At 35.1% G+C, this 27666-nt stretch overlaps 3 protein-coding genes across 7 annotated transcripts in view; 1 reads left to right on the plus strand and 2 right to left on the minus strand.

Annotated features, from left to right (window-relative positions):
* LOC142334647 (small ubiquitin-related modifier 2-like) overlaps positions 1 to 27666 on the minus strand; it is a 442392-nt gene that overhangs the window by 238761 nt on the left and 175965 nt on the right. The window lies entirely within an intron of this gene.
* The window catches only part of LOC142334645 (uncharacterized), a 98715-nt gene that overhangs the window by 35843 nt on the left and 35206 nt on the right, over positions 1 to 27666 (plus strand). Inside the window, exon 1 of one of the 5 annotated variants that reach the window (XM_075382848.1) lies at positions 14600 to 14622. The exons of 1 other annotated variant lie outside the window; for it this stretch is intronic. The gene's annotated coding sequence lies outside the window, so the exon portion shown is untranslated. Of the gene's footprint in view, positions 1 to 14599; positions 14623 to 26895; positions 27016 to 27493; positions 27652 to 27666 lie in introns of those variants that run through there. 3 more of the 5 variants (XM_075382847.1, XM_075382843.1, XM_075382845.1) reach the window with 3 other exon arrangements.
* On the minus strand, positions 80 to 26891 carry LOC142334644 (cilia- and flagella-associated protein 100-like). Its single transcript, XM_075382841.1, has 3 exons — positions 26267 to 26891; positions 13899 to 14516; positions 80 to 539 (listed from the first exon to the last, which is right to left on the minus strand). Exons 1-3 carry the CDS (start codon positions 26889 to 26891, stop codon positions 184 to 186), a joined length of 1599 nt encoding a protein of 532 aa, XP_075238956.1. The 3' UTR covers positions 80 to 183.

A 27666-nucleotide genomic window follows, 5' to 3' on the forward strand; every position in this document is an offset into this window, starting at 1 on the left:
AAATGAGTTGTAACTGGATTGCTCCGTGATCGTTGAGATGCAATATGGCATTTGTCTTCTTTGAAAATTCAAAACGCAATTATTTTGTAATAAATTTATTTTTCTACGGCGAAGATGAATGATAGAGTTGAAAGTAGTTTTGGATTTGTTTCATTTGATTATGTCCAACAACCTGGGTGTGTCCTACCACTGGAAAAAGTATCTCATTTCTTCCTCTTCCCTGTTGGCTTCTGCGTCCAGTTCGTCATCATGGTGATCTGTATCCAGAGGTTGTGAACGGAATACGAGGCGTTTGCCAACTTGTTTTTTAGGCTCTTCATTTGCTCTCTGCAGTGCCTTGCGTGTACGCTCCTCCTGATGTTTTCTATCTCGCTCCAACTTCATCTCTCTCGCTTTTTTCCGCCTCTCTTGCTCCTTGTCTTTTTCAGCTGCTGCTACTTTGTCAGCCGGCATTGTTTCTATTTGTTGGAATAACTCTTCCAGTCGATTCTCGATTGCAGTTAGCATAGCAAGTGTACTAAGATTGGCTTCGTTTTCTCCTAAAATAGGCTGATGATATCGACAGGTATAAATCAAATGAATATGCTGTTTAATTGCTCTTGAACGAAATTCATAGCAATTATTGTAAACGTGTGTGTCTTTTTTATGCAAATTTTTAATTTGATCTTGAACGAAGTTCATAGCAATTATTGTAAACGTGCGTGTCTTTTTTATGCAAATTTTTCTCTTGACAATTTTGCGCTTTTCTTCTAGAACATTATTTGACTTCTCAAGTGACTTTTTTGCGCTTTCGTTCTTCATTTTTGAGTGATCTCTATTGCTCCCAAGTAAAGCTTGTTGCTAATATAAAATCGGTTGCAGCATAGCAGGAGTAAGTGATTCATAGCACAGTTGTTAGTGCGGGTGGTTATGGATCGGGAGGTCGATGGTTCGAATACCGGCGGGTGTCTTTGCACCCATAAAGAAAAATTGATCTAGGCTACAGCCCCTGAATTAAACTGCCGCGCCTGTCGTTCAAGAGCAATTCTTCCGAAATGTGTCGTTTTACGTTTAAATTATTTCTGTCGTATCTGCCCCTCTCCCTCTAACCCCACGACATAGAGCCCGCCTGCTATAATGTATGTACAGAATTGGGTGTCTGAGATTCTACCATTAGAGATATCTGTAATCGATGACGCAAAATGAATTTTTTGCTCTGGGCGATCAGAACTACAACTAATAGTTTGATCATATTAAATGAATGGTCCGTACCTGCTCACAACTTGATATTAATTGCAATTTAATGCCTAACTTCCGACCCTAGTAATTATAGTGAGGTGAGAATTCTAGCCAATCATGCGGAACAGTAATGTGTCGTTAATTTCTGATTAGTTCAGCATGGGCTGTCACTTCTAATGCTTGAAGTATCTCACTTCCAATCGGAGCAAAAGTAAGATTGCTTTTCTCCATGGGCAACACTTTTATGAACTTAGATATTTGAAGCTAGATGTATTCACTTTTTGTACTCTACAAATATTCACAGACAACATGGTTAAAACATCTTTGAAATCGTAAAAAGATCTGAAAAAATAAATTGCGAAACTGACAAAAAATTTTTCAGCTAAAGCCATCTGCCTTGTGACCTGACGACCGCTTATAAGCTCAAATATCCGTGGAGAACGCAGGTCATTTCAGCATTTGAGCTAACTTTCATATCTTTGTTCGACTGGAACCGTAAACACCATAGTTGAGCTAAAACATTGTCACTCAACGTTTATGAAAATTACGCTCTTTGAGCTTCAAACCTTTATTGTTACAAGAATTTTTCAAAAATGGGGGAATATATATGTGTGAGGCTGGCTTTTTTGTCATCAGTCAAACTTTCACTTTTTGTTTACGCATCGTAGAGAAAAAATAAATACCCCATTTTGTAGCCCTCAGGATCTAGTTTTCATTTTTATAAAAAATTGTCAGAAGTTTGGAGAAAGGCGGAACTCTTAATTGAGATTTGTCGATAATGCTTTACAGCTTCAAGTCAAAAAATTAACAAATTAAACTATATGACCAAAAATTTCCACAAAAAGTGAAATTCGTTTTCTCAAAATTTAGTCTGAAAACATTTCTCTCGGTCTCTTAGATTTCTACTGGTTAAAAACTATTGTACGAACCATTTTTTCTCTGCATCGAAAAGATTGTTTAGAAATTGAAGACTTCAAGCTATTAAGAGCTCTCAAAATAGCAAGCATCAACTTTGAAAATGTAAAACTAAAAACAGAAAAATTTCTTTTTGTCTAAATTCCAGAGTTGTTTTGCAAAAAAATTCTTATCAATCAGAACTAACCATTAGATTATTTTTAAAACATTGGAAACGTAAAAAAAGAAGGAAATCTTATCTTCCTGATTTGTGTTCCTTATGATGTCAGAGCAGGTAGTTCGAACTAATCATCTCTAGTAACACGAACTGCAGATGAAGGTAAAAGTTAAAGAGTTTTCGTATTGTCACGTTGGAATAATTAAAACATGTTTACAATTTTTTTGAAAACAATTTATTTTTTTTTCTGTATTATTAGATCGCTATTCGGACTTATCTTTTCCAGTCCCAGGGCGTTTCTCTAAACTGAAAAACCAAATCCTTCATTGATAGCAAAACTATTCATTCGAAAAACGAAAAAATTGTTCGAGAGAAAAAGAGTAAGTTTTCTTTTATTTTTCAGGTCTCATAAAAGTTATTAAGTTTTCCTATTTCATTAAAAAACTGTTACTTAAAAGAGGGAAAAGGCAAAAACGTTAAAGTTTCTAACAACCAGGGTTTTCAAAGCTAATAAATAAGAGACTTGAATAAGTTCCTTATGTTAAAAACAACTAGAGGCAGAGAGCAAGAACTGTATTGAAAGATGTATTGAAAAGTTACTTAAATGAAATTATTTAGGTTGGAAAGTTTGCTAAAAATTGCGTTTTTAAGATATATTCAGTTGCAAAACTGTGTTAATTAAATCTCTACTGCAAAATTCTAATTCTATTTGGCTCATGAATCATCAAAATGACAAAATTTACAGAAATAATTTAATAACTCATCCGATTTTAGTGTCAATTTCACGATTAACGATGCAAATACTCCAAGAATTCCACACTTTTTTCTCTATATAACTAATTAGGACACAAATGAATGGTGACGAACATTGTGTAAAAACCAGATATCAAAAAGAAAATTTGTCTTTGCGTGTGTGTGTGATCACCTGCGTCGTTGTATGTATGGGTGTGCGTGTTTTTTTAAATGTGTGTGGTATATGCGTAAGAAAAAGAGAAAGAGAAATAGAGCTAGTGTGAGAGAAATATTTCCATCAAATGTTAAACACAAATAGAGGCAGAGAGCAAAAACTAGCAGAAAACATTGAAAGTTACATAAAATTTGCTACAAATTGCAGATTTTAATATGTTTAATGCCTAAGCTTTTTTTGCTGATAACACGTATGGTCTGCGAGATTTTCAAAAATTAATTGTCCCCTTATACTCATGAATTATCAAAATTGACCTGAAAAAAGTTCGAATAGTTTAAAAACTTCATTTAATTTTTCTGTAAATTTTACGATTACCGATAAAATATCCTAATGAAGTCAATACCTAGCTATCCATAAAAATTAGTTATGCCATAAATAAACGGCGATGAATTTTAAATAATGATTAGATGCCAAAAGTAAATTTTAAAAACTTTTTTTGGTGGGTGTTTATATTTGTGCTTGTGAGCGCTAGCGCATTTGTGGCTGTGTTTATGGGTCTGCAGTTTTTAATGTAAGAGAACAATTGAGAAAAACTAATTTTTTACAAATAGTGTCCGGTACCAAAATCTTTTTTCGAATCTCTCTGCTATCGCTTCTGCTTTTTTTCGCATTTAATTGTCCTGCAATACTCATGAAATATCAAAAAAAAATTTAAAGACTTAAAAGTTACGGTTCAAAGTTTAAGTGTCAATTACAGTTACCAATACAGTTGCGTAAAAAATTCTACACCTACTTTTTTAGGAAAAAAAAACAAAGAAGACCTTAATGAACAGTGGTGAACCTTCAGTAGTGACCAATTGACAAAAACAGAATTTAAAAGGTTTTCTTGATGATGGGTCTTGTTTTTGTGTGTTGGTTTTTGTTTCTGTAATGTGTGCTGTGTGTGTATGGGTTTTTGTCTAGTTTTTTTTAAATAATGCTCAGATATCTTGAAGCAAAACGTTTTTGCACAACTCATTCGCCCTATGCTTGCTTATGTGTAGCATTCAACCAAAATGCTGTTCTACCAAAATGCTTGAACCAAAATGCTTGAAAACAACATTTTTAAAAGAAATTATCATTTTCTTTGCTGGTCCAAGTTGAATTGAAAGTTTTTTAATTGAAGACGCGTAATTATTTTCTTTATGTAGTTTTGCAGGGTGCTATCTAAAGCGAGAACTGTGGCGCAGAATATCTTTGTTCCTTATTCTTTTTATTGGTCCCTTTTTGGTATCATTTTTTCTGTTAATCTAATTTTGATGGTCCAATTTAATGGAAAAATTTTTCAGCTGAATATAGTTGATGATTATCATTTGATCCTTTTTGTTCCGAAATTTTCAAATAATCAAGGAACTATATTGCAGCTGGCTTTTTTCTCAACTGTTCTACGGATTCCAGAAAGATAAAAATTTAAAATCCACAAAATAAACACTGTCCCTTCAATCCTCCTCCTCTCTCTCCCTCTCTTTATCTCTCTCTCTCTCTCTCTCTCTCTCTCTCTCTCTCGCTCTCGCTCTCTCTCTCTCTCTCTCTCTCTCTTGCATGGCATAAACACACAAACGCCATCAATGCTACCGGTAACGTATGATTTTTGCATATGTTAGAAAAACTGCCTGATCTGATAGTTCACCCAGATCTTGTTTTTGAGGTCTAAACTTTTCGAGGTGTATTGGTATTCGTACTTCGGAAACATTTTAGGAATTTTTCGGTTTTCTTAAATTTTGTCCATGAATTTGCTTTTGATGGTGTTTTTGGCTTAATGAGAAAAGTTTTTCTAATTTTGCTGACGGGTGTTGAGTTTGATTTTAGCAACGTCATTTCTTTTGAAGGCTTTAAAAACCCGAACTGTCAGCATGTTTCGAAAAAGACAGCATTTTTCAGATTTGTTTATGGTTTTCATATTTTATATGTTTATCTCTTTTATTACCAACTATTTTGCTGCTAGCATATATTTCATTTTTTATTAGGCTGCCTTAAAAAATTAATCCATGAAAAAATTTGAATAAGTTAAACGTAATGTTAGTAAATTTCGGTGACTGAACAACTCAAAAAGACATACAAGAGTGGTATTAAGTCTTCTAAAATTGTAGAGGGACTAGAGATTTAAGGTTAAAAAGTTAGTTTCTGAATTTTGGAGCCCAATTTTGTGAGGTTTTTTTCTATTAAGAGAACTTGGGAAAACTGTTTACCTTTCTGGACGTGTCACGTCTTATAAAAATCGTCCTCATTGAATAACTTCTGTGTAGGCTAAATATACTGCTAATGACAACTTGCTAATGAAAAAAGATAAAATTAGTTAATTTTTTTTGAAGAGTAGCGTTATTTTTTGGCGGCTTTTCAATTTAGGTGTGGACTAAATTATACTGAAGTGCCAGTAAGTGATTTTTGACGATTTTAATAGATAAAGATAAAAAATGTTCAGAAACCGATTTTGAAGACATTTAGAGTTTTCAAAGTTTAATCGAAACTTGAAAACTATATTGTTTCACGTTTGTTTTTTTGACCAAGAATTCATATTAAAAGAATTTGAAATAAGGATATGGTTAAATTTTCTCGAGAGTTAAAAATTTTAAACTAGAATTGTCAACAAGCTCGAAAGAAGCAAAAATTCCCCAAAAATCCCCGAAAAATTTCAAAATGCTTTAAATAGTTAATCAAGGAAAGAGCAGGAATTTGGCAAATTAAAAAAATGCTGTGGGTAGAATTGATTGTACTGCAATCAAGAAAACAGGAACAGGTAGTAGGGAATTGCAAACGATGAAAGGCTTCAATTATAAGAAAATGAGACCAGTAAATTTTTCGAATGTGACTTTGGGTTTACTGAAAACGATATTTTTGTGGTCTGTTAACGTAACGATTATTCATAAAATATAAGACAAATTAAAGAAATGCTAAAGAGTATTAGGCGCAAATTTATAACCAAAATGTCAATAAATTTAATTAAATTTTCAAAACATTTTAGGTGGTGGAAAGGTATGCTAAACAGTTATTTTGACCGGAAGAGGAATAATGTAAAGCAAAGAGAACCCTTTAAGTTGTAATAGTGATGAAAAAACTTACAGCTCGTCTTAATTTATTATATGGAAGAAAATTGCACTGAATTGTGCAACTGTTGAATAAAGCGTTTAAGAAATTAATGAAGGCGCAATAGGTTCACTATTTGGCTGAAAGATGTCAATGGGCTGATTGCGATAACAAACTTGCTTCAGCTGTTCCAATGTCCTTGTTATAGCTGAGAGTAGCTAATTGAATTGTATTAGTGTTACGAATACGTTGTCTTAAATTTACAGTGGAATCGCGGAGCGAATCCGTAAATATGTGAGTTTTACTGAATTTACTAAATGGAATCGCAAAGCGAATCAAGGCTAGTTTTATCTTGTGTAAATGATGAGCGATTGCAGAGACAACTTGAATTCAGAAAATTAATCGAGATTATGATTACTAACATAAAAATAGTGTGAACAATCTATGAAATAATTTAGTAGACTAGCGGGAATATTTTATATGTGAATAATAAAAGTCATCATAACCTTAGTTATAAAATGCATGACTTAGATATTAATAATTATAATTATGTATATTTATGTATCCATACGTATAACATTTCCCCCATGACAGGAAAAATTGAAATGTATTTACAATTTTTAAAAGAACAACACAAATAAATTAAACTAATGTGAGAGAATGAACATTACTAATGACATAACCATTAGTTGGAAAAGCGCCGCGAATGTTAAATTGAATAAACGAAAATGCATAATTTTATGGATTTGCGAAGCAAATACAGACTGATAAATTTAAACACAAACATCGGATATGCTGTTGAGTACTGTAGTATTCCATTTGAGAAGCAAATGCAACAATTTAAATTGGAAAACACAACTAAAACTGGATTTGCAGAGCGAATACATGAAATGAATTAAATGAAGTATTTCTTGACAGTTTGTAAAGTTTTAACAGTTTTTCATTAAATTTCATTTTCGGCATCCCATACTCACATTTCTCTCTTGCTCATATCCATAATATCGGATTCGGGAATCGGGTGGTGATACTTGTCCGATCTGTATATCAGGCCTTGGTGGAGATGGAATTCGGGATTGCTCCGCATTCTGAATTAAGGCTACTACTGATTCTTCGGTTGCCGTCTTTTTCTTGTCTTGCTTTTTTGTCTTTCGCTTCTTTGTCTTTGATGAGCTAGAAGAGGCCAATGAGCTGGTTGGCGAAATGTCTGCCTCCGAAAAGCCGTAAAATTGGGTTCGTTTGCGGTTTCCGCCTTCATTCTGTGCGTGAGAGTCGGATACCAATGACGATCCAGGTTGTTTCTGAGGTGTTGGTACTGGATGAGCGGGTACCAGGTTGTTCATGGGGTCCAGGTTGTTCATGGGGTGTAGGTTCGCTAGGTTTGTTCAGGGAAGCTGTAGTTCGACGACGTTTAGGTTGAGGCTTTGAAGGTTTTGGAACTGTTAGGGCACGGGTGACATTTGAATTGACAGAAGAGACTACTGACGTGGTGTCTCGCTGACGATGACGGATTTTAACTTCTCCCCTCTTCTGTTTTTTCAAGTCATTACTGTTTTGCTATTTTAGTTTCTGTAGTTTGCTCATAGGGTGCTGGCCGACGTTGCGCATATGTCCAAAGATTTGTTGCTCGTTCAGCTTTAGTGCCAAATTTCGCAAGGTCGCTGTCCCTAACTTTGACCGGTGATCGTCCAGGTTTGTTTATGATATTTGTTGTTGGAGAGGATTTGGTGACGTATGATCCGGGTTTAAGGACTTCATACAGACCAGATAGCTGTTTCTTCGCTCTTTTCTTGTTCGGAAGTTTTCGGGCAGGTTTAACTTTTAATGATGCTTCAGTCCTGGGAATGGGATTGGAGATTTTCGGTTGAATTATGAATCGTGATTCCTTATTATCAGAGTCACGATAGCGGCGGTTTGCATCTTGTTTTGCCTGACACATAGTTTTCTCAATTTCCAGGTCACTTCTATCGGGATTGATGCACAGAGCATCGTCAAGGAAGGCGTCTGCGGGAACCGTATCGGCATCTAAATAGGGGATAATAGTTTTTTCATAGGTTAAATTTAAACTTGATGGAACAGTACTAATATTCTTTAAAGGAGTATTTGCGGGACGATCAAATTGAGCTTCATACGGTGTTATCTTTGTAGTTTTCTGTTTTGTTAAACGGAGATCTGAAATAATTAGTTTAATCGCATTGGAAGTAGAAAATGTTTCTTTGTGTTCAGCTTTCATACAGGATAGGCGCCGTTTTATTGTTTGAATCATTCGCTCCACTAATCCAATAGCTCTATGATCGCCTACCGTGCGTCAAGAATATTGATATTGTTTTCGTTGCAGTAATTTGTGACTTGTTTACCTACTAGACAGGTTGCTTGGTCTAAACGTATTGTTCGTGGAATTCCATGATTATATGCATATTCACGTAGAAATTTAACTACATTTGTCCCATTAGCCTTTTCAAAGATCTCGACTGTAGTATATTTTGAATAATGATCGGTACATGTGAGAAAGTAAATTTCTTCATCTTTTTCATTAAATATTGGACCCCCAAAGTCAAGTTGAATTTCCTCATTAGGTTCTTGACATATTTTATGCGGATGCCATTTAGATTTAGGTATAACAGGTTTAAGATTCTTACCGATATCTGTACATGGGACACAATCAGAAGTTTTAGCAAGGATTCTCTGTGCATGTATGACCACCATGCATATTGTGATAAGGAGATCATCCCCCAGCTACCAGGGTGCTTCATGTGGATCGACTCGAGTACGGCATCTTTAATCGAATTCGGAATCGCGACGCGTTTGTCCACGCAAAGACAGCCGGATTTCACGTGGAGGTCCTTCCAGAATGAGTGATTGTACGTGCTGACCTCTTTGCATCTGGCGTCGTCATCTTGGAATACACAATCCCGGATTTCCTTTAGTCCTGGTGAGGACTGCGAGGAAGGACTTCGTGAAGAGCTGATTTAAGTTGTTTTCAAAGATCTCTTCCCGGTAAAGTTCAATGTTTCGATTTTCTAGCGATGATGCTCGTGCTCGTGTCCGTATTCGGCGTCGATTGAGTTCGGAATGTCACTCGGGGAGTTTGCGGAGATGCAGACGGGTTGATTTGAGAGGACTCATTAGCAGACATTGTGATATGGTTTACTTTGTTATCAGGATTAGTGGCTGAATTTAACTTTGAATTTAGTGGCTGGATTTGCGGAGCGGATGCAGTATTAATTTGGAGCAAGTCATTTGCGTGACAATTAAAGTTGGAAACGAATTTTGAATTGTAATTTTTTACTTTTGCTGTAGTAGTGAATTATTTGAGGCATTTGGAATATGTGCGTTACTTTTAGTAAATTTGCAAGAGTGGACGCGCGTCTCTTTTACTAGTAATTTGCGTTTGCTGGTATTGTGCTGTTTTTTGAATGGAATTTTTTTCGAGTAAAAAAAATAAAGTTGTAATTGCGTCGCGAATGCGGGAAATTGTAGCTACCATGAATTCTTCATCATATTGAGTGATGCTTTTTGCTTTCTGATATGGTTGGCGCGAAATATAATCAACTAGTCCCATTCTAGTGCCAGGAATATGTTCTATTTTAAAGTCAAAGGGTAACAAACGATCAATCCACCTTGTTAATCGACTATAATATGATTTATTTGAACGATGAGATTTTAAAACTCAAAGAAGTGCTCTATGATCTGTCAAGACTGTAAAATTTTTTCCAAAAAGATAATATTTAAAATATGCCATGGCCCAAACCACACCAAGCAATTCGAATTCATTATTACTGTAACGTTCTTCGTTGCTATTAAGAAAACGAGATGCAAAAGCCACCGTTTTCCACCCCTCACAATCCAATTGCTCTAGTGCGGCGCCTAGACCTTGACGAGATGCATCGCATTTGACTCGCGTTTCCAATGTCGAATTAAAATGAGTATTTTCCGTAGAATTTGCAATTGTAGTTTTAATGTGTTCAAAATGAGTTTGGTGATTTTCGGTCCAAATAAATTTTTCAATTTTCTTTAATAAGGGCCGAAGGGGGTGACAAATTTTTGCCAAATTGGGAATGAATTTGCTTAAATGGTGAACACTACCTAGGAATGACCGTAGTTGTTTCTATGTTTTTGGAGCCTTGATTTCTGCTATAGCTGCTGTTTTTGATTCTATAGTTTTAACACCATTTTTGGAGAATGTAAAACTAAGCCAGTTTATCTGGTGTGTTGCAAAATGACATTTGGTCAAGGTTATTCTGAGATTATCAGCGTCAAGTTTTTGTAAGCATTTGTAGACGTATTTGAGATGCGATTCCCTACTACCTTTGCTAACTACGATTATGTCGTCAAGGAAACAAAATGTATTAGTCAAACCAACCAATGTGTAATCCATAGCCTTTTGAAACTCTGCCGGCATATCCGTAAGACCGTAAAACCCAGTTTTAAAACGATACGTACCAGTTGAGTCACCGCAAATGATATTAAAATACATTGACGAGAGGTATCCGGATGCAAGTTTAGTTGGCTATACGCATATTTTAAGTCAATCGTTGAAAAATAAACATTATCACCTTGATTGGAATCGTTGATATGTTGTGAAATAGAATCGATCAGGCTATCTATGTTCGGCATTTGATACTTATTTTTATGGATTGTTTTTATTCAAGAATTTTGAATCAAGAGCTAATTTAACCGATTTGTCCTTCTCAACCGTGATTATGATTGGAGAAATAAAGTTTTCATCGGAGCATTCCTGTAACTTTTCTTTTTGTCCTTGGTCTGAGAGTTTCTTCAATTCATCAGGTACTTTGTGTAACAAGTTTATGGGAACACGAAGACCTTTTTGGTGTGTTGGGGTATAATTTTTATGAAATTTTGAACGAACTGCATGTAATTTGAACTTACCAATTCTGGAGATTAGGCCAGGAAAATCGGTTGCAATTTGCTTTTTGATGGGACAGTTTTCTTGTTCTACCTGATAACTGTCTTTGGATTATTAGATTGTTCAATTGAAAGTCCGAGGGCAGGGAACAAACCTCTACCCAACAGTGAGCGCTGACCATCTGTCACTACTTGAATTTCAATTGGATTCGCGTACTAATTGCTGCTTTGAATTGATGTTTGTAGTATGCCTAGCGTTTGAATGAATTCATTAGAGAAAGTTTTCAATTGTTTGGGAGCCGCCTCGCGTATCCACTTCGAATTTGGGTCTTGGGAAATGATTGAATTTGCCAGCGTTTCATTTATTATGGTGCAAACACTGCCCGAATCCACCAAAACATTTGTTGCCGTATTTCCGAATACCACAGGAAGATTGATTGCTTCTATAGGAGTTGTAGAATCCGCTGAAGATACTGAGGCAACACAATTATCTTCATCCGATGAATAGTTGGATTCCAAATCAGGATCAAAATTAGCCGAAATTTGATTAACATCGTCAGTTTGATCATCTTTTTCGACATTATTGACCCGCGGTTTAGGTTTTGGATATAAACTAGAGTCCTTTGGCTTTTGGTTAACCTTCGCGAAATGATTTTCAAATCCACAATTATTGCATTTCTTTCCCCGTGCTGGGCATTTATTACGATGTTCCGAAGTCCCACTTAGTCCACAAAAATGGCAAGTTGTAAGTTTTTTCCGGGCAGTAGAATTCATGTTTCAATAAGGAGTAGCATTTGCGATGCGCATCCTTTTTACTTGATTGACTGTGGAATTGAGTTTGGATTTACTTGCGTTCATTTTAAGTTGATTAGGGGTGCCCATTTCAATATTTATTGCGATTGCCAAAGCCTTATCGGGTTCCACCGTTTCTTTTAGGAGCTCTTTTTGATTATCTTCATTTTGCATGTTTGCAATAAGAACATCTCTGATAATGGTATCTCCCTTTTCTCTCAGGTCACAATTTTCAGAAAGTTCTGCGAGATGACCGTAGAATTTTTCAATTGGTTCACCTTTTTGTTGTTTTCGCGTAAGAAAAAGGTATCGATCGAAAGTTATATTATGAATTCGAATGAATGTTGTGTTTAAGATATCCCAGAGATTCCTTGTTGAAATTTCATCTAGATTAAGTGTCAAGTTTTTTAATTGAAAATTCGTCGTCTTTCTGTTCCGAGATTTAAGTACACCAATGAGGATGCTTTCCGATCGCAAATTTTCCAAGGTTTGTCTCCGCATAGCACGGCTATAGCTTCAATTCGTAAACAGTGATTTTTCCACGCCGTCTTTGCTTGTTCGTTACGGGTACGTCGATCTCGTTCCGATTGCGCTGTAGGTTTTCAAGTGTGTCTTCGTAAGCGGGTTCAGGGGGTAGAACAACATGATCTGGAGGGTCGGCCAAGAGAAGATCCACTACAATCCCTTCGCGAGCAAGAATCGCATGTTTAGGTTTTGTCCTCCAATACTCCCATCGAAGAGGGGGCTCTAGAGTTGCTTTCTCCCAGAAGGGTTGAATTCCGAGTGGAGATTCGCCGCTGTCCTTTAGTGCTGACTGCGCCATGTTATAGCTGAGAGTAGCTAATTGAATTGTATTAGTGTTACGAATACGTTGTCTTAAATTTACAGTGGAATCGCGGAGCGAATCCGTAAATATGTGAGTTTTACTGAATTTACTAAATGGAATCGCAAAGCGAATCAAGGCTAGTTTTATCTTGTGTAAATGATGAGCGATTGCAGAGACAACTTGAATTCAGAAAATTAATCGAGATTATGATTACTAACATAAAAATAGTGTGAACAATCTTTTAAATAATTTAGTAGACTAGCGGGAATATTTTTATATGTGAATAACAACAGTCATCATAACCTTAGTTATAAAATGCATGATATAGATATTAAAAATAGCGGGTAATTTATAATTTAGTACACATAAGAGTTTCGATATATAGTTATGTTTCCATAGGTATCATAGTCCTCCAAGATAACTGGATAAACATGTTTCATGAGGGCTCATTAAGCGTAATAGATGTCTGAGTTGAGCGGAGCGGGGGGGGAGGGGGTGGCGGCTGAGGGGGTAAAACTTTTGAGTCTAAGAACCGCCCTTCACACCTTGAAATTGTCTCCTCAAAACAGTTTCGGTGAATCGCTTGCTTAGAGATTAGTAAGGCTCTAAGAGAGCTGCTCGGCCACTTAATGCCTTCCGAGCGCTACCTGTTTATCACGTTTTTGAGGACGAAAAGTCAAATGGGTCAGACCGAAAATTGGTCAAGAGAAAAATTGCTTTAAAAAAGACTATAGGAATATTATAAGTTCTACAAACTTCGTTTGAGAGCAATTAATAAAAATTATGAATTTGCTCAATAAGTGCTCATGCGTTAAAATGCTTTTTCTGCCACTCTTCATATAGTAACAGCCGCGATAAAAGTGTCGGAAAACGTAGCCTATCCTAAAACAGCTTTTTTGCTATAATATTGGTATGAATGTCCACTGAAACGAATGATGGGGGGCTATGATGGGAAAGACCCGAAAAGTTATCCAGCTGATCAGCAATATGCACGTTTGCATCTCAATGTCAATGCAATGTTAATTCTGTCTCTGCATATGTTTCAAGTTGAACATTGACCTTTGAGTTAACTGTTTCGGAAAAATTTCTTACGTTTCAATTTTGTGGGAATTCAATGCTATACAAAAGGAACCGGTGATGGTAGTAGTGTCTCTCACCAATGCAATGTCTGTAGACAGTCTCGACCTTCTTGTTCAAGTCCTGCAGGAGACTTTCCTGGTCTTCCTCCTTCATGGTGTCCCCGCTTTGAAACAGTCTGGCCCTCACTTCCAGGTCCCGACTTTTCTCCTCTTCCTCCCCTATCGCCACGTTCAGGTCATCGATCTGCTTCCTCAGAGCGTCTGTCTCGCTGTTCATCCGCTCCATTGTCTGCGCCAGCTGCTGTTTCATTTCTTCTAACGATTCCTCTGTCTCCTGTGAATTCTGAATCAATGTCAAGTTTTGCTCCTCCAGTTCTGCAAAAATATTGAGCAACTGTTGCGGCTCTGTGAAGTACAGTTTGACGTCATCGGAAGCTGTAGTGGCGACAGCATTCGCTTCTAACCACTCTTTAGGCGTTAATTTGTCAAGGAACGTCTTGTACAAAGTGTATTCTTTCAGTGTTTCCTCTTGTTTAGATATTTCACTCCTTAATTGGGCTATTTTGGCGGATGTCTTTTTGATCTCTTCCTGCTTCGCCTGCTTTTCCCGTTGCTCCTGTTCCGCTACTTTTATCGCTTGAACAGAGTTCTTGTCGTTCTCTTGAAGGAATTCATCAAACTGTTGCGCATCCTGTTCTGAAATCAAATAGATACGTTGACTACATTTTACCGCTAGTAATTAAACCTCAGTTGAGAAAAAATTATTCATCGTATGCTGACATTGGTGCTTTTGTTTTACAAGGTATCATTTTAATTTATTTCTTAAATGATAATGTTCCAAAAAAGATATTTTAGTTTTTAAACTTTTTTGAATTAACGCACTGACCGAACAATGGGAGGAATGGAAAAAACGGGAGAAATTTATGCTGGCCCTGTTTTTATGTTGAAACAATTTTTGACTTCTTTGAGAGCGTTCCAGACGTATATTTGGTACCAAAATAAAGTTATCTGTGTCTATCTAGATTTTCAGTACAAAGAGATACTTCAAGAATTTTCTTTTGTTGGAAAACGTTGTTCACCAAATTTTGGCAGCTTTTGGTGCCAATGTCCTAAATTTTGGCCAAACAGGACAAAACTTAGGTTTTATTGCCATAATTTATTGATTGCGTTCCAGAGCAACCATTGCGTTGATTCCCTCAGTTTTCTTTTTCTAAAGACCTCTGGTTCTTAGCTGCTCTAAAGATGTTATCTTTCTAACACTGAGTGTTAGAAAAGTGAGTGTTAAAAAAGTGAGATAAATTTCAGGCCCCTTTTAGCCGATTTGACCACTTTTTGTTAACCCTTTTTACCAACAGATGTTTGTTTTACCAGCTCTTAAGAAACAAGAAAAGAAGAATAATTTGAGAGTTCTCATAAATGATTAAATTGCAATAAAAATGTCACAGTAATTTTGAAGAAAAATCATATCGGACTTCATAAAAGGTTAAAAAAAAGTTCTGTTGTGTATTTTACAAATAGCTTAAATCAGAGGCAAGCATGATATGGCATCAACCAATAGTAATTGTTGTGCATCAAGAACTTGTTTCCGCAACCTTGAGATTTTGAAAAAATGCAGAAAACCTTTAAGATATTTTTTATTGTGACCATTTTTCTTCAACTTTGATTTTTCTCGAAACTTGTCAGTGTGTTGTATGTGTTGTTATAATCACTTATGAGTTGTTATAAATAACGTAATCTACTCAGTTGGCTATTACCGAGATGGTATTTTTTAAGTAAACATATTATTTGGGCGTCGTAAATTATTGCGCGCATATTTCGACTATGTTGGAAATCATTTTTGGAATTTGGATTCAAACATGGAGTGGGATTTTATCCTTGCCAGAGCAGTACAACGACCAAAAAGGATTGACACAGGGAGTGAATTGCTACTTCATATTCACGAAAAAGTTTTCACGAGCGGTACTTTCTGCACTGTATTCACTTTACTCTTTACAGGTTCTACTTTCACAGGTTTCTCTTTTCATTGTTTGATTTCACCACGACTGCTATTAAAAATTGAAAAAAAGTAAACCTATCCATTTGTGGTTGCAATTGTTCGAATCAGTTAATGAAATTCTATTAACTTCTTTGATTTCGACGCCATCAAATTTTGAAGGAATATTTTTCTTAGTTCTGCCTTTATGAAAATCCATCATGACAGGTCTTATCTGTGTTGTAATGGGGCAACGCTCTATCTTTTATAGGTCTTATTTAGAAGTTGAGGCTGATAAATGTTTTGATTACGTAGTTAGTTTTTTTTAAAAAAAAACGTCCTTTTGTACGGATCTGTTGTTCACTTCGTTACTCGTCACAATGTTGAAAGCACCTCTTTTTATTAATTTTGAAACAATTCAGCCTCCATTTTTTTCAGTCTTATTCTGGTTCTTTTTACCTTTGATACATTTAATCAAGAAAATAATTTTTTTAATTTTTGTAGAAAGTAGCTAGTTTTTTTATTTCCCGGCTATTGTACTTTTCTTTTTCAGAGTTTAGAAACTTTAATGTGATTAAATAACGGTTCGGATAATTTTGTTTTGATAGTTTATTTTTCAAACTCTTTTCATGGATGCCATTTTGTCTCAACTTTGTTTCATTAAAGAAATTATTAGCTTTTTAATAGTGGGTAATTTTTTCTGTTGAATGAGAGTACAATGTAGTTGTTTAAACCAAGTTTGTTATTCCATGTCCGCAATTCATATCCGCGTAATGACTTTGTCCTAACCTAATTTAATAACCTTTTCAACCTTTTTTTATTCTAGGTCCATTAATTTTATCAGCTACCCATTATGACTTCCCCATGGAACTGAATTCTATGATAGGACGTGATGTGTTTGATTTTTGTTCCGATCCATTTTTGAGAGGGGAGGAACTATATACTCAAATGGTTTTTTGTTCAGTCAATTTTGGCCGATCGATATATTGAAAATTGTGCGATTTTTTGCTTATTTAAAACAATCATTATGCAAAATGAATAATTCAAATTTTGATATATTAAAATTTTGTTGCCAAAGTATCTTTTTTGGTTATCGAAGGAATAATGGCTTTTCTAATTAATCGCGTTGCATTATCCAGGCTAGTTTTGGTCTCTTCGTGGTTTTCGGCAATCAAAAAATATGATACCATTGAGCCAACGTCTTGAAAAACTAATTAAGCATTTTCTGTTGATTACAGACCAAAAAATTTTCTTATCTATATTCAACTACTACGCACTCACGTTTTTTGTGAATATCAGGCCCCATGATCAAATTATGTTTTCAAAGAGTTTTATGGTTTCTATGCCTTCAATAAAGTGTTCGTTAAATTCGAATCGAGTTCTTGTTTTTCCCGCATTTGTCCTTTTTGCAGTCTCATGAATGAGTATCAATAAATAAAGATCCAGTCGGCTTTCTCTTATGGTATACACATATAATGCTTTCAGTTGACATCTGATGGCTCTCATGTATTTGAATATGTTTGCTTAAAGAAAAAATTCGTTTTCTTTTAACTTTTGCTATTTATTTCGAAATTCTGTCAACCTGTAGCGTAGTCTCGGTAAACATAAATTACATCTTCCTTCTGGGGAGTGACAGTAAAATCTTTCTAGAGTTTATTCATCAGAATTATTGGCTTCGATACCACGGGTTCAAAAAATATTTTTTTTACTTGCTCATTTTGGAAGCTGTTTTTGTTACTCTGTCCATGCATCTTTTTGATAATAGGTCACGTAACTTCTAAAAGTAAACGCTTATGTACAAATAGATTTTGTTTATTGAATTGCGTTGGATTTGAACGGCTTCGAAACCCTTCTCCTGAAAATATAATTGAATTTTTTGTTTTACCTGTACTTGTGTTTCTTGTTTGCAGTTCTATCACACATTCTGAATAATTGCAGGTCTCAGCGGCCCGGTTTGACATAAATAATCGTATTTAACGATTTCAGATTATTGCTAATGGTACTAACTACCTTGAAGTTTTTTGTTTTGAAAAGTTTGATCGTCCTTTTAAACTCTGCCCCCTTTCAGTTTACTTTTGACAACTGGTATATTATTCTTATTAATGAGAGCTCCCATCTTCTTTTGGCAGGGCAAAAAATCATTGTGTTGTTGGTTTGATGTTGTGGCTGTGGTTTTTGGTTTTGGCACTGTTGTTTTGTTTCAGAATCTTTTTAAAAAAATTTTCGATAGTGTTCATAATTTGTGGTCATTTTTGTTCTTTTTGCATATTCCCCTTGAAACGAGGGCTGATTGATGTTCAAAAATATCTCAATTCAATATTCTTAATTTTTTCATTCTATAGTATATTGATTTAAAGCCTTTGATAATGTGTTTTTGAAGATTGTTTTAGCGGAATGATGAGTTCTGACTGTAATCCTTGTTAATTTGTCATAAGACCTAGTCTCCAATTAATTGAGGTACAATTATCCACTCACGAATTTTAACGTTTTTTTATCTACTTTGGTTGAAAGTCCAGAATTTCAAAAATTGTGGAATATGTCTGGTTTAAAAATATCAAAGTTGTTGACCTTAAGTGATTTTTGTAATCTCATTTCTGACAAATTGGAACATAGCCTCTAATGTAAACAGAGCTTAGGTCTTCTTTTTGTAGATAAAACTTCATGTTATTACCAGTTTCTAGTGGTATTGTGGCTCCGTTATTCCAGAAAATTTTTGTGATTTTTGTCTCATTCTTGGTATTTTTGTCATACTACAACCTTAATGACGGTTTTATTAGCTTTGGCGATGAGAGTAGTTATTCATATAGAGTGGTTTTAATGAATAGCACATGATGACACCGTTTTCTCATAAGTTTTAATTGAATACTTAATTTTTAGATAAATCTGTCACTTTCTATTGTACTTCTATGGCAAATTCTGCATAATGAAAGATCTAATTGACTCCCTGTATGGAACTATAGACAGTTAATGGTTTTTTTTCTTTTATGTAGTTTTTAGAAATATAAACGCATTTTCAATATTTGCTTTCTTTTTTTGTTTTTCTGTCCAGTTGTTACCTGGTCTCAATAATCACTGGTCCCATTTGTTTTCAAGAGTTATAAAATATTTTTTGCATGTACTTTTTAATTGTTTATTGATGTTTTAATTGATACTATCAAGACTTTTCTCTGGTATTTTCTGCTGCTATGTCAATTTTTATTAACGGTAAAATAGAGTATCATATTTGGTCAAAATTATTTTTTTTGGTTCATTGATTTTGTTGTTTATCTTGCCTCTTATTCTATTCTCATCATTGACCAGTATCATTAGTTCTGTCACCAAGGTGACATTTTAAGTTCATTTTATCGCTAACGAATGCTCCGAACGGTTCCGATGGAGTTACAAAAAAGGCGTCTAGTATTTTTAGTTGACAGCTGATCGTTGAGTTTGCCTCTTTTTATTCTCGTTCTTCTCAGTGCGTTTCAAATTCGTTTTGAAGAAAGTTCACATGTGCTTTGAGGTGAAGTGCAAGTTGATTTTAAGTTTAGCTTTTAACTGATGCATTTTGACTTTGTTAGTGATTTTTCTTGTTAAACAATTATTTTCGAAGATTATGTGCATTTTTGAAATTTTTGTCTTCTCTTCCTTATTTGGTTAGCAAATTATGTGCGAACGCACGTTACCGACCTTCCTTGCTTGTTTTTCTGAATTGTTAGAGGTCATTCTTCTTTTACTATTCAAAGTCGTATTTGGCGTTAAATCAGCCAGAAAGCCAGGTCTCTTTTGTTTATTGAATTCGTTAAATTACATCTCCGCACTTCTTTTGCTTTTGTCCAACAAATCTTTGGTTGGTTTAACCTACTTTTGCCGCTTTCTCCACGTGGTACATTAAACTGCTGTCATTTCTAAAGGGTGCTTTTTTCGCCTCTTTTCAATTTAATTGCTCTACAAGATACGTTGCAGAGCAAACAATTGGTAAGAAATTGTCAGGCTGAAAATTTATTCGAAATAATCCAGCCAAACGAAACAAACGCAATTATTTCATTATTCCACTGTGATACATTTCGCAAACAAATACCAGGGGTCTAAACAGGCTGTGGCTTTGGAACCAATTCGCTGCGGCTTTGCTCATTTGATTACAAATATTACTAATAGATCTGAGGATAACGAATAGATTAAGACATTAAACTTTGTATCAGCAGTTAGTTCAAGTTAACCGAATCTAAAACCTTGTTTTTTTCGAAAAGTTTGACTCTGATTTTTGCACACAATTACTTTGCCCTAATCTAGTTAAATGCAAACGTTTTCTGTGCTCTTTAATTTTTTATAAGTTGTTCTGTTCAACAATTTAGAAATGCAGTTGTGTTTCTAATAAAATGACTCCTTTTTAAAGAAAATTGATTAAGTTTGTGGTCTTGTCCGTTACTTTCTAAGTTTCATGAATATGAAATGCATTTCTTCGGAGATGAAAGAGAGGGATTTTTGTTATAGATCTTAGATATTTTTAATCTTAACTGTTTTGTTTCTTTATTGCTTTAATTGCTTTATTTTGCCTGCCAAAATTATCTTGTAAGGAAGTGAGCAAAATTATTTGCCATGTATTTTTGACACTTCAGTGCAATCTATATCAGGATTTATTGGGCAGCATTTTATTGTCCTTATTATCATAATTGTTACTGCTGTTTTTGTTGCTTTCTTAGGGTTTTACTGGGAATCATTTTGACTTTTATATTAATAGCCGCACAGCGATAGCTGAGGCTATTATTGGCCTTCTCTTGGTTTTTTTACGACTCGAAGAGGAGTATTGGTTTTCTTAAGGTTTTTTTTTTTTACCGGAAGTACTATTCGTTCAGACGATGTTTTGACCTAAAAGCGAAAGCGAGTAAAATTGCAGTGTGAACTAATTTTTTCTGAGCGAGAGAAGTTTTTTGATCATGCGCTGCGTTTAGTGAATGAATTTTTGACATTGAAAAGTAGGTTTGACTGAATGGCACATATAGATAACCGTTTTTAGCCGTTTTTTCGTCTAAGTGGCCTAGTTTTTTTTGCTTGTAATTTGGTTTTTTGTAGAAATAATTTTTAATCGATGCTATGTTGAAATGTAAACCCCGGGAAATTGATAGCACAGTATTTTGCATAGCCTGAAATTGCGTTTCAAATGCGAAATTGGCACATATTTCCTGATTTTTTAGTTAATTTTTGACTTTTTTTCTATTAATTTCTTCATTTGTGGATCTTTTAGCTGTTTTTTGTCAAAAATCAGTTAATATGGCAACTTCCCTTTGATAATTCATATACTCAATGCCTCTTTCTACCTCGATGTAATTTTGTTTCATAAAATTGTACATTTGCTAATCCGATTTTCGTATTTTTTTGCCAATTTTTTTCAGTTTTTTGTTTGTATTTTGCTTTTAATTACTAGAAATAGTATTTTGGGGAACATTAGGGACTTTAATTTTGTTTCAATAAAAATTCAATCATTTTTTGGTGTTTAGTTTTTGAAAAAACAGATTAACTGTTTTCATAAATGCAGTCTTAAATATTTTTTGACCACTTTTTTTGCAAAATGTTTCATTGTTTCGCATGTCTGAATTCTGCTTTTTCTTGTTTTATTCTCTTCAGCAAGTTGGATTTTTGTCTTGAATGACTCGTTGTCTTTTCTATGTCTCGAATGCTGATCAATGAAATGTACTCGTTTTTCTTGATTTTTTTAAATTTGATTTTTAACTTTCAAAATCAAGAATTGGTCTTTTTGTTACGGTGTTCCTAACATTGTGTCCATGTTCTTCACATTCTCGTTTTTATCATTCTAGTTTTGTCCTGGCACCTACTTTTATATTCGTTATATTGATTTTTTCAGTTGTTAAAAAGTTGAATGAATTCAGCTTTTTCTTAGATCTTGGTTTCTTCGGTTTGCAATTGATATAATTCAAAATAAGGCAGTACTGGGAGTTTGCTAGAAAGTCTTTTCCAAGATTTCTACTACTTATTACTATTCATTGCAATTTTCTTCCGGGCTTGATATTGTTTTTAGACGATTTTTTGACTTTGAATATTATTCTGTTGCTTTTGTTTTTCTATGATTAATTTAATTTTTGAATTAGTATGAAATCATGTTGTCTAGCAAATATACAACAAGGAAGAATCATGTGTTATTTTTGTCTTAATTGCCGTGATTAGAAATCTAATTGTAGTGGTTCTCTGATTCTTAAGTTTGAGCACTCTTTTTTGAATAATTTTGACTTTCCTGTCTTTTTTGAAAAGTTTTTATCTGCCGTTTGCTTTCGCGATCTTTTTGAGATTACAATCAATAATTACCTGAGGGCAATTGATGGCCCTGTCAGCTTTTTCAGGCTATCAGTTTTTCGACCATCCTAAAAATTTCAGACTTTTTTAACGTTACCAAACGTCTTCAATAATAAAATTTTGCTGCATTTTCTTAATCTTGGTGATAGTGGTTTAAATTTCACCGATTTTTATATCAGACCGGGGAGGTAATGAGTTAATGGTTTAATACAAAAGGTAATGGCTTCAGCTTTTTATGAAGTCTTGGTGCTTCGAGTCGCTTCCGGAATTCTTCCGGCTATGTTTTTTTATTTCGTCGTCATGATTTTTGTTACGACCATATGACGTCACAGCCATTTTTTGTTCATTCGTTCATGCAATTTCAACTGAATTGCATGTGTGACGTCATTTTTCGCTCTTAGTGGAGCGAGTTTTTTTGTTCATGCGCGTGATTAAATTTTTGGTCACACTTGACTTACCTCACTCTCAAAAATGACTTCCTCACTTTGAAATTGACTTTTATTTACTTTAATTCAAAGAGATAAGGTCAAATGGGTGTGTATCACTCTAAATTAAGGTTATTTGAGATCAGCTAATAGAGGCAGTAATAACTTATACAGATTTTTGATCAAAATATAACATATCAGCCTTCAATGAAAAGGTGAATTTTTTTGGTCTGTCTTTTTTACTGTTTTTTTTTTGAGTGCGGGTCTACGAATCTATTGCGGCTATTTTCTGGCAATCTGCCAGCTATGTTTTTCCTTTGCTCGTTCGTTGAAACTCTAATGGATTTCAAACAGACGTTTCTCTGCAAAGGGCGGAAATGAGAACATTTTTCGTCAGATCGTAAAGTTTAGCCACATGAAATAATCTGGTTACGATTAATGCCAGATATTCTTGCAGAGACTTCATCTTAGTCTATTGTTACGTGACTGATGAAAAAATCATTGAGAAATTCAAATCCATTCTTTCCCCCCACCAGCTTAGTGGGCAATAGACCTTATGCGATCCAACACGCTATTGGGGTCTATCCTATTATAGACCCCCACGAAAATATAGCTCCCCATTATGGTATGTTACCATTATGGGGGGGGGGGGCGGCTATAGGTTGACTCCCATTATAGACTCCCCCCCCCCCCCCAGCTTAGTGGTTTAGATAACCTATCGCCCCTCAATCATGGTTAATATAACATAATGGGGACTATAATTTCGTGGGGGAGGGGCTATAATGCGAAACTCCAGGTGGGGGGGGGGGGGGGGCTATAATGGGAAAGACCCCGCTATTGTAGTTGTTATATAGTAACGTGACAACACATTTGAGGTGAAGTGCAAGTTGATTTTTTGTGATACATTTTGAAAACCCAGGGGCCTAAATAGGCTGTGGCTGTGGAACCGCTTCGCTGCAGCTTTGCTCAATTTTGGTTTCGATTACAAATATTACTCATAGATCTGAGGATAACGCATAGATTAATGGACATTAAACTTTGTATCAGGAGCTAGTTCAAGTTAACCTAATCTGAAACCTTGTTTTTTTGGACAAGTTTGACTCCGTTTTTTTTTTCGCATAGTTACCATGCCCCGATTTAGTTAAATGCAAACGTTTTCTGTGCTCTTTAATTTTTTATAAGATGTTCTGTTCAACTATTTGGAAATACAGTTGTGTTTCAAATAAAATGACTCCCTTTTTTTAAAAAAAAGTAAATTAAATTTGCGGTCTTGTTACACTCTAAGTTTCATGAATATGAAATGCATTTCTTCAGAGATTGAAAAGAGGGATTTCTTTTATTTTTTTTTAAACAAGTAAATTGAAAATATAACCCAGGGGTTAAATATTACAAGTTTAAAATTATATAAACAAAATCAGTACAATGTTAAAAATCAAAATAAGTGGTTCCGTTTTCTAAAAGTAAAAATAACTTTTGAAGCCACCAACGTTCCTTTCCAACGGTACAAGTTTGAATTGTTGGAGCAGATGCTGTTTTAACATGCGTTTAAACTTTGATTTTGATCTGATAGTCCGGACGTCACGCGGAAGTTTATTCCACTTTTTGATGCTTCTTTTTTGTATTGATCGACTGCTCGACCTTAAGAGAATTAGCTGTTCAGTTCTGTTGTTTTTGCTTACTAAGACATTACCACTTAGACAAAAACTCTCAGTGCCGTGTGTTTTCAATAATGAAGTATCATTCCTAAGTTTTGAAACACTCATCTGGCTTATTAAAAGTTCTGCAGGCAAAATGTCAGATTTTACTAAGAGATCTGTAGATCTCTCAAACTTTTTTCTCATATAGCAAACTTTAATACCCCAATTGATTTGTCGATTACTTCGCTGTATTGCAGAGAAATTCAAGTTCTGAAAAAATAGAGCACTGAATGTTAAATGAGAAAGGACTAGGGATTTTAATAGCATCAATCGTGCTTCCAGAGGTAACTGATAACGTAAAAGGTATATGGATCTATTCGCTGTGGCCATATTTGATAGGACTTTGTTGAGTTGTACATGAAAATTTAGATTAGAATCAATTATTATACCCAAGTATCTGCAGTGACTTTGTGGTTTAATTTTATGTCCCCGAAAAACTATTGGATCAAAATTTTCATGTTCCTTCGAGACGCAAAGAAGTTCAGTTTTACCGGTATTCATGGTTAATTTGTTTTGCCTTAGATAGTTATCCGTTTTCTCCAGTTTTTCAGAAACACATTTTTCCAGTTCGCTGACATTGTTTCTGCTAAAATGGAAACTTGTGTCATCAGCAAATTGAATTATGTCAAAGTTTCCTTGTACCTTTTCTCGAAAATCTTTAATATAGAGAAGAAAAACTAGTGGCCCTAAAACCGTTCCCTGTGGAACACCATGATTTGTTTCCAACCATTCTGAGTAAACATCATTTATCTTAACACACTGCTGTCTGTTTTTAGGAAATGAAACAAATAATTCAACTGCACTCTCTGAAAAACCGTAAGCTTCAATTTTTTTGGGGAAAATTTCGTGCGATATTGAATTAAATGCTTTAGCTAGATCAATGAAAACAGCAACTGAAATTTTTAAGTTATCATAGTTTTCTTGTAATGCTTCGATTAAGTGTAAAACAGCATCTGTAGAAGACTTATGTTTTTGAAATCCAAACTGTGTACCGTTCAAAATTTTTTCTTTTTGTATAAATTCGTTAACCTGATTGAGAAATATACGCTCAAAGAGTTTTGCAAACATCGGAGTAATTGAGATAGGCCTATAGTTCTTGCAAATTTTTACGTCCCCTTTTTTGTAGACGGGACTAATGAAAGCAATTTTTAAATTTTCCGGGAAAATATTTTGACTAATGCATGTGTTAAAAACAAATTGCAAATGGGTTCCGATTGGAAGTTTTGCTGCCTTGATTGCCCAAGCATTAAAAACTCCTGGACTCGGAGACTTATTGTTGTCGAGTGAATCGATGGCATCATATAGTTCCTTTAGTGTAACTGATCTGAAGCAAAACTTTTCCCTAACTTCTATGCGAGAAATATTTGGAGCGCTCACATATTGTCCATTGTATAAGCCTAGTTTTTGAAAACTTCTATTGAGACAATTTGCAATATCAAGATCATTTCCTACTGCTGTTTCACCGTCGACTAGTTTGTCTATAACGAGACACTCCCTTTCTTTGCCAATTCTTTTTTTGATGAAACTCCATTGTTCTTTACTTGTTGGTAGTTCTTTGAAAAATTGTTTGCAAAACTCGTTTTGGGCTATTTTTAAACGCCTATTAACTAATTTTCTTTGATATTTGAAAATGGTATGCGCTTGCTCCGATGGGTTATTTTTCCAGATATTAAAAAGTCTATGTTTTTTGGCGATTTCTTCTCTCAACTCTTTTGTCAGCCAAGGTTTTTCAGCAATTTTTCTTTCAGCAATTTTATAGATCAGATATATTTCTTTCTTAACTGTTTGGTTTCAATTTCTTTACTTCGCCTGCAAAAATGGGGCTGAATCAGAATAGATCCCTTAAATTAAATACCGGATCTTTCCTATCATACCCCCTCCATTACAAAACTAGAGCACCCCTTATGGAATATTTGCAGTAATTGGGGTTATGCGTTCTAGCCCCGCTAAACAGGAGGCGTTTTTTAACTGGAAAGACCCTACATAATCACCCCTAGCTGCACTCAAAAGTACTTTTATATAACATTGCAATTGGGAGTCATAAGAGCAAAGTTCAAAAAAACTTACCCAAATATTTTTCTGCAGCTTCCAATTTCTTCTCCTCTGCCAGCGCAATTTGTTCCAACTTTCGCATCTCGTCCCGTTTTACGCCCAACGAGTATTGAACAAGAAACATTTCACGCTTTTTGGCAATATACTCCGGAAGCGACTCTTTTTCCACACTCATCTCCTTGGCAACAGCCAGAGCATAGTCTTGATCTGCGCCCATGCCAGACTCCTGGTCAACTTGCTCTTTTAATGCAGCCATTGCTTCACGTCTCTTGGCTGCCGCCTTAGTCCCGACCTTAGCTGCGTAAGTTAACTTCTCGTGAACTTTCAAATGCTTTTGTTTAGACTTCTCGTGTTTCTCTCTTTGTCTCTCCCTGTCTCGCATTAAAAAGACGTCTGTATCTGCCGGCATTAGAAACGGATTTTTTCCACCCGTCATTTCAATTCCGTCATCTTCGGTGGATCTTAAACTAAATGCGGAATGACTTGCCGGGAAAGAAACTCGACTCTGCCTATGACTACTGGCTGTGTGTTGACGGGAGGATTTTCTGCTGTCCTCCACTAAAGCACCGCCACTCCCAGCTCGACTTTTGATTCCACCTCCGCTTGAAGCGGGTGGAGTAACCGCTGCAACTAGTGACATTTAAAAGAGAAGTCACTTCAAATCACGTTAATAGTTGACTCCGGATTGTCTATTTTCTTTGTCTTCCGTCACTTAATTGTCGCAACAGCGTTTTTACAAGATTAAACGGGCCTCAATTTTCCGGGTAAGCAACTAAAATTTAGGATCTATTCTGTCCCCCTCCCAGCTTCGTGGCGTGGTCATGCAACTTTTGCCCCCCCCCCCCCTCCCCTCCTCCTCCCGTCCCAAGCGTACGTGCTATTGTTTTAAAAGTAACGTGCTATATAACAACACAATTTGTATGGATGCATAAAAATATTTGGGTCCGCAACAGAATAGATCCAAAATTTACTCTGATTCGCGTATAATGAATATGTATGTATATCTATAACTTTTTCTATTATATAGAAGAAAATGATCTAGTTTTATATATCAGCTCGGAATGTTAATGTATATCTGAAATTTTCAGTTATGTAACAGCAAATTCATCAAGTTTTATATAAGAGTTTGGAAGGTTAAATCATTGTTTTTCTTCCATTTTACTGTAATGATTGCAGAGAAATTGAGCGCACGTGCAAAATGGTAACAATTCATAAATGTGCTCCAAAAATGAATAACTAATACAGAATGCGTTAGATTGGTTTTTGTTGGTGCGTTCCAATGATGAATAGAATATACAGCTATATATCTGTTGTTTGCATAATATACCAAATGGATTAACGATTGTTCTTCGCGACGCGTAATCAGTCATGCAAAGCAGTCTAGCGTATTCGCCAAAAAAGTGAGTAATTTTTTC

The sequence above is a fragment of the Convolutriloba macropyga genome, chromosome 2 (assembly GCF_964194025.1).
Source record: "Convolutriloba macropyga chromosome 2, txConMacr16.3, whole genome shotgun sequence".
Taxonomy (NCBI): domain Eukaryota; kingdom Metazoa; phylum Xenacoelomorpha; order Acoela; family Convolutidae; genus Convolutriloba; species Convolutriloba macropyga.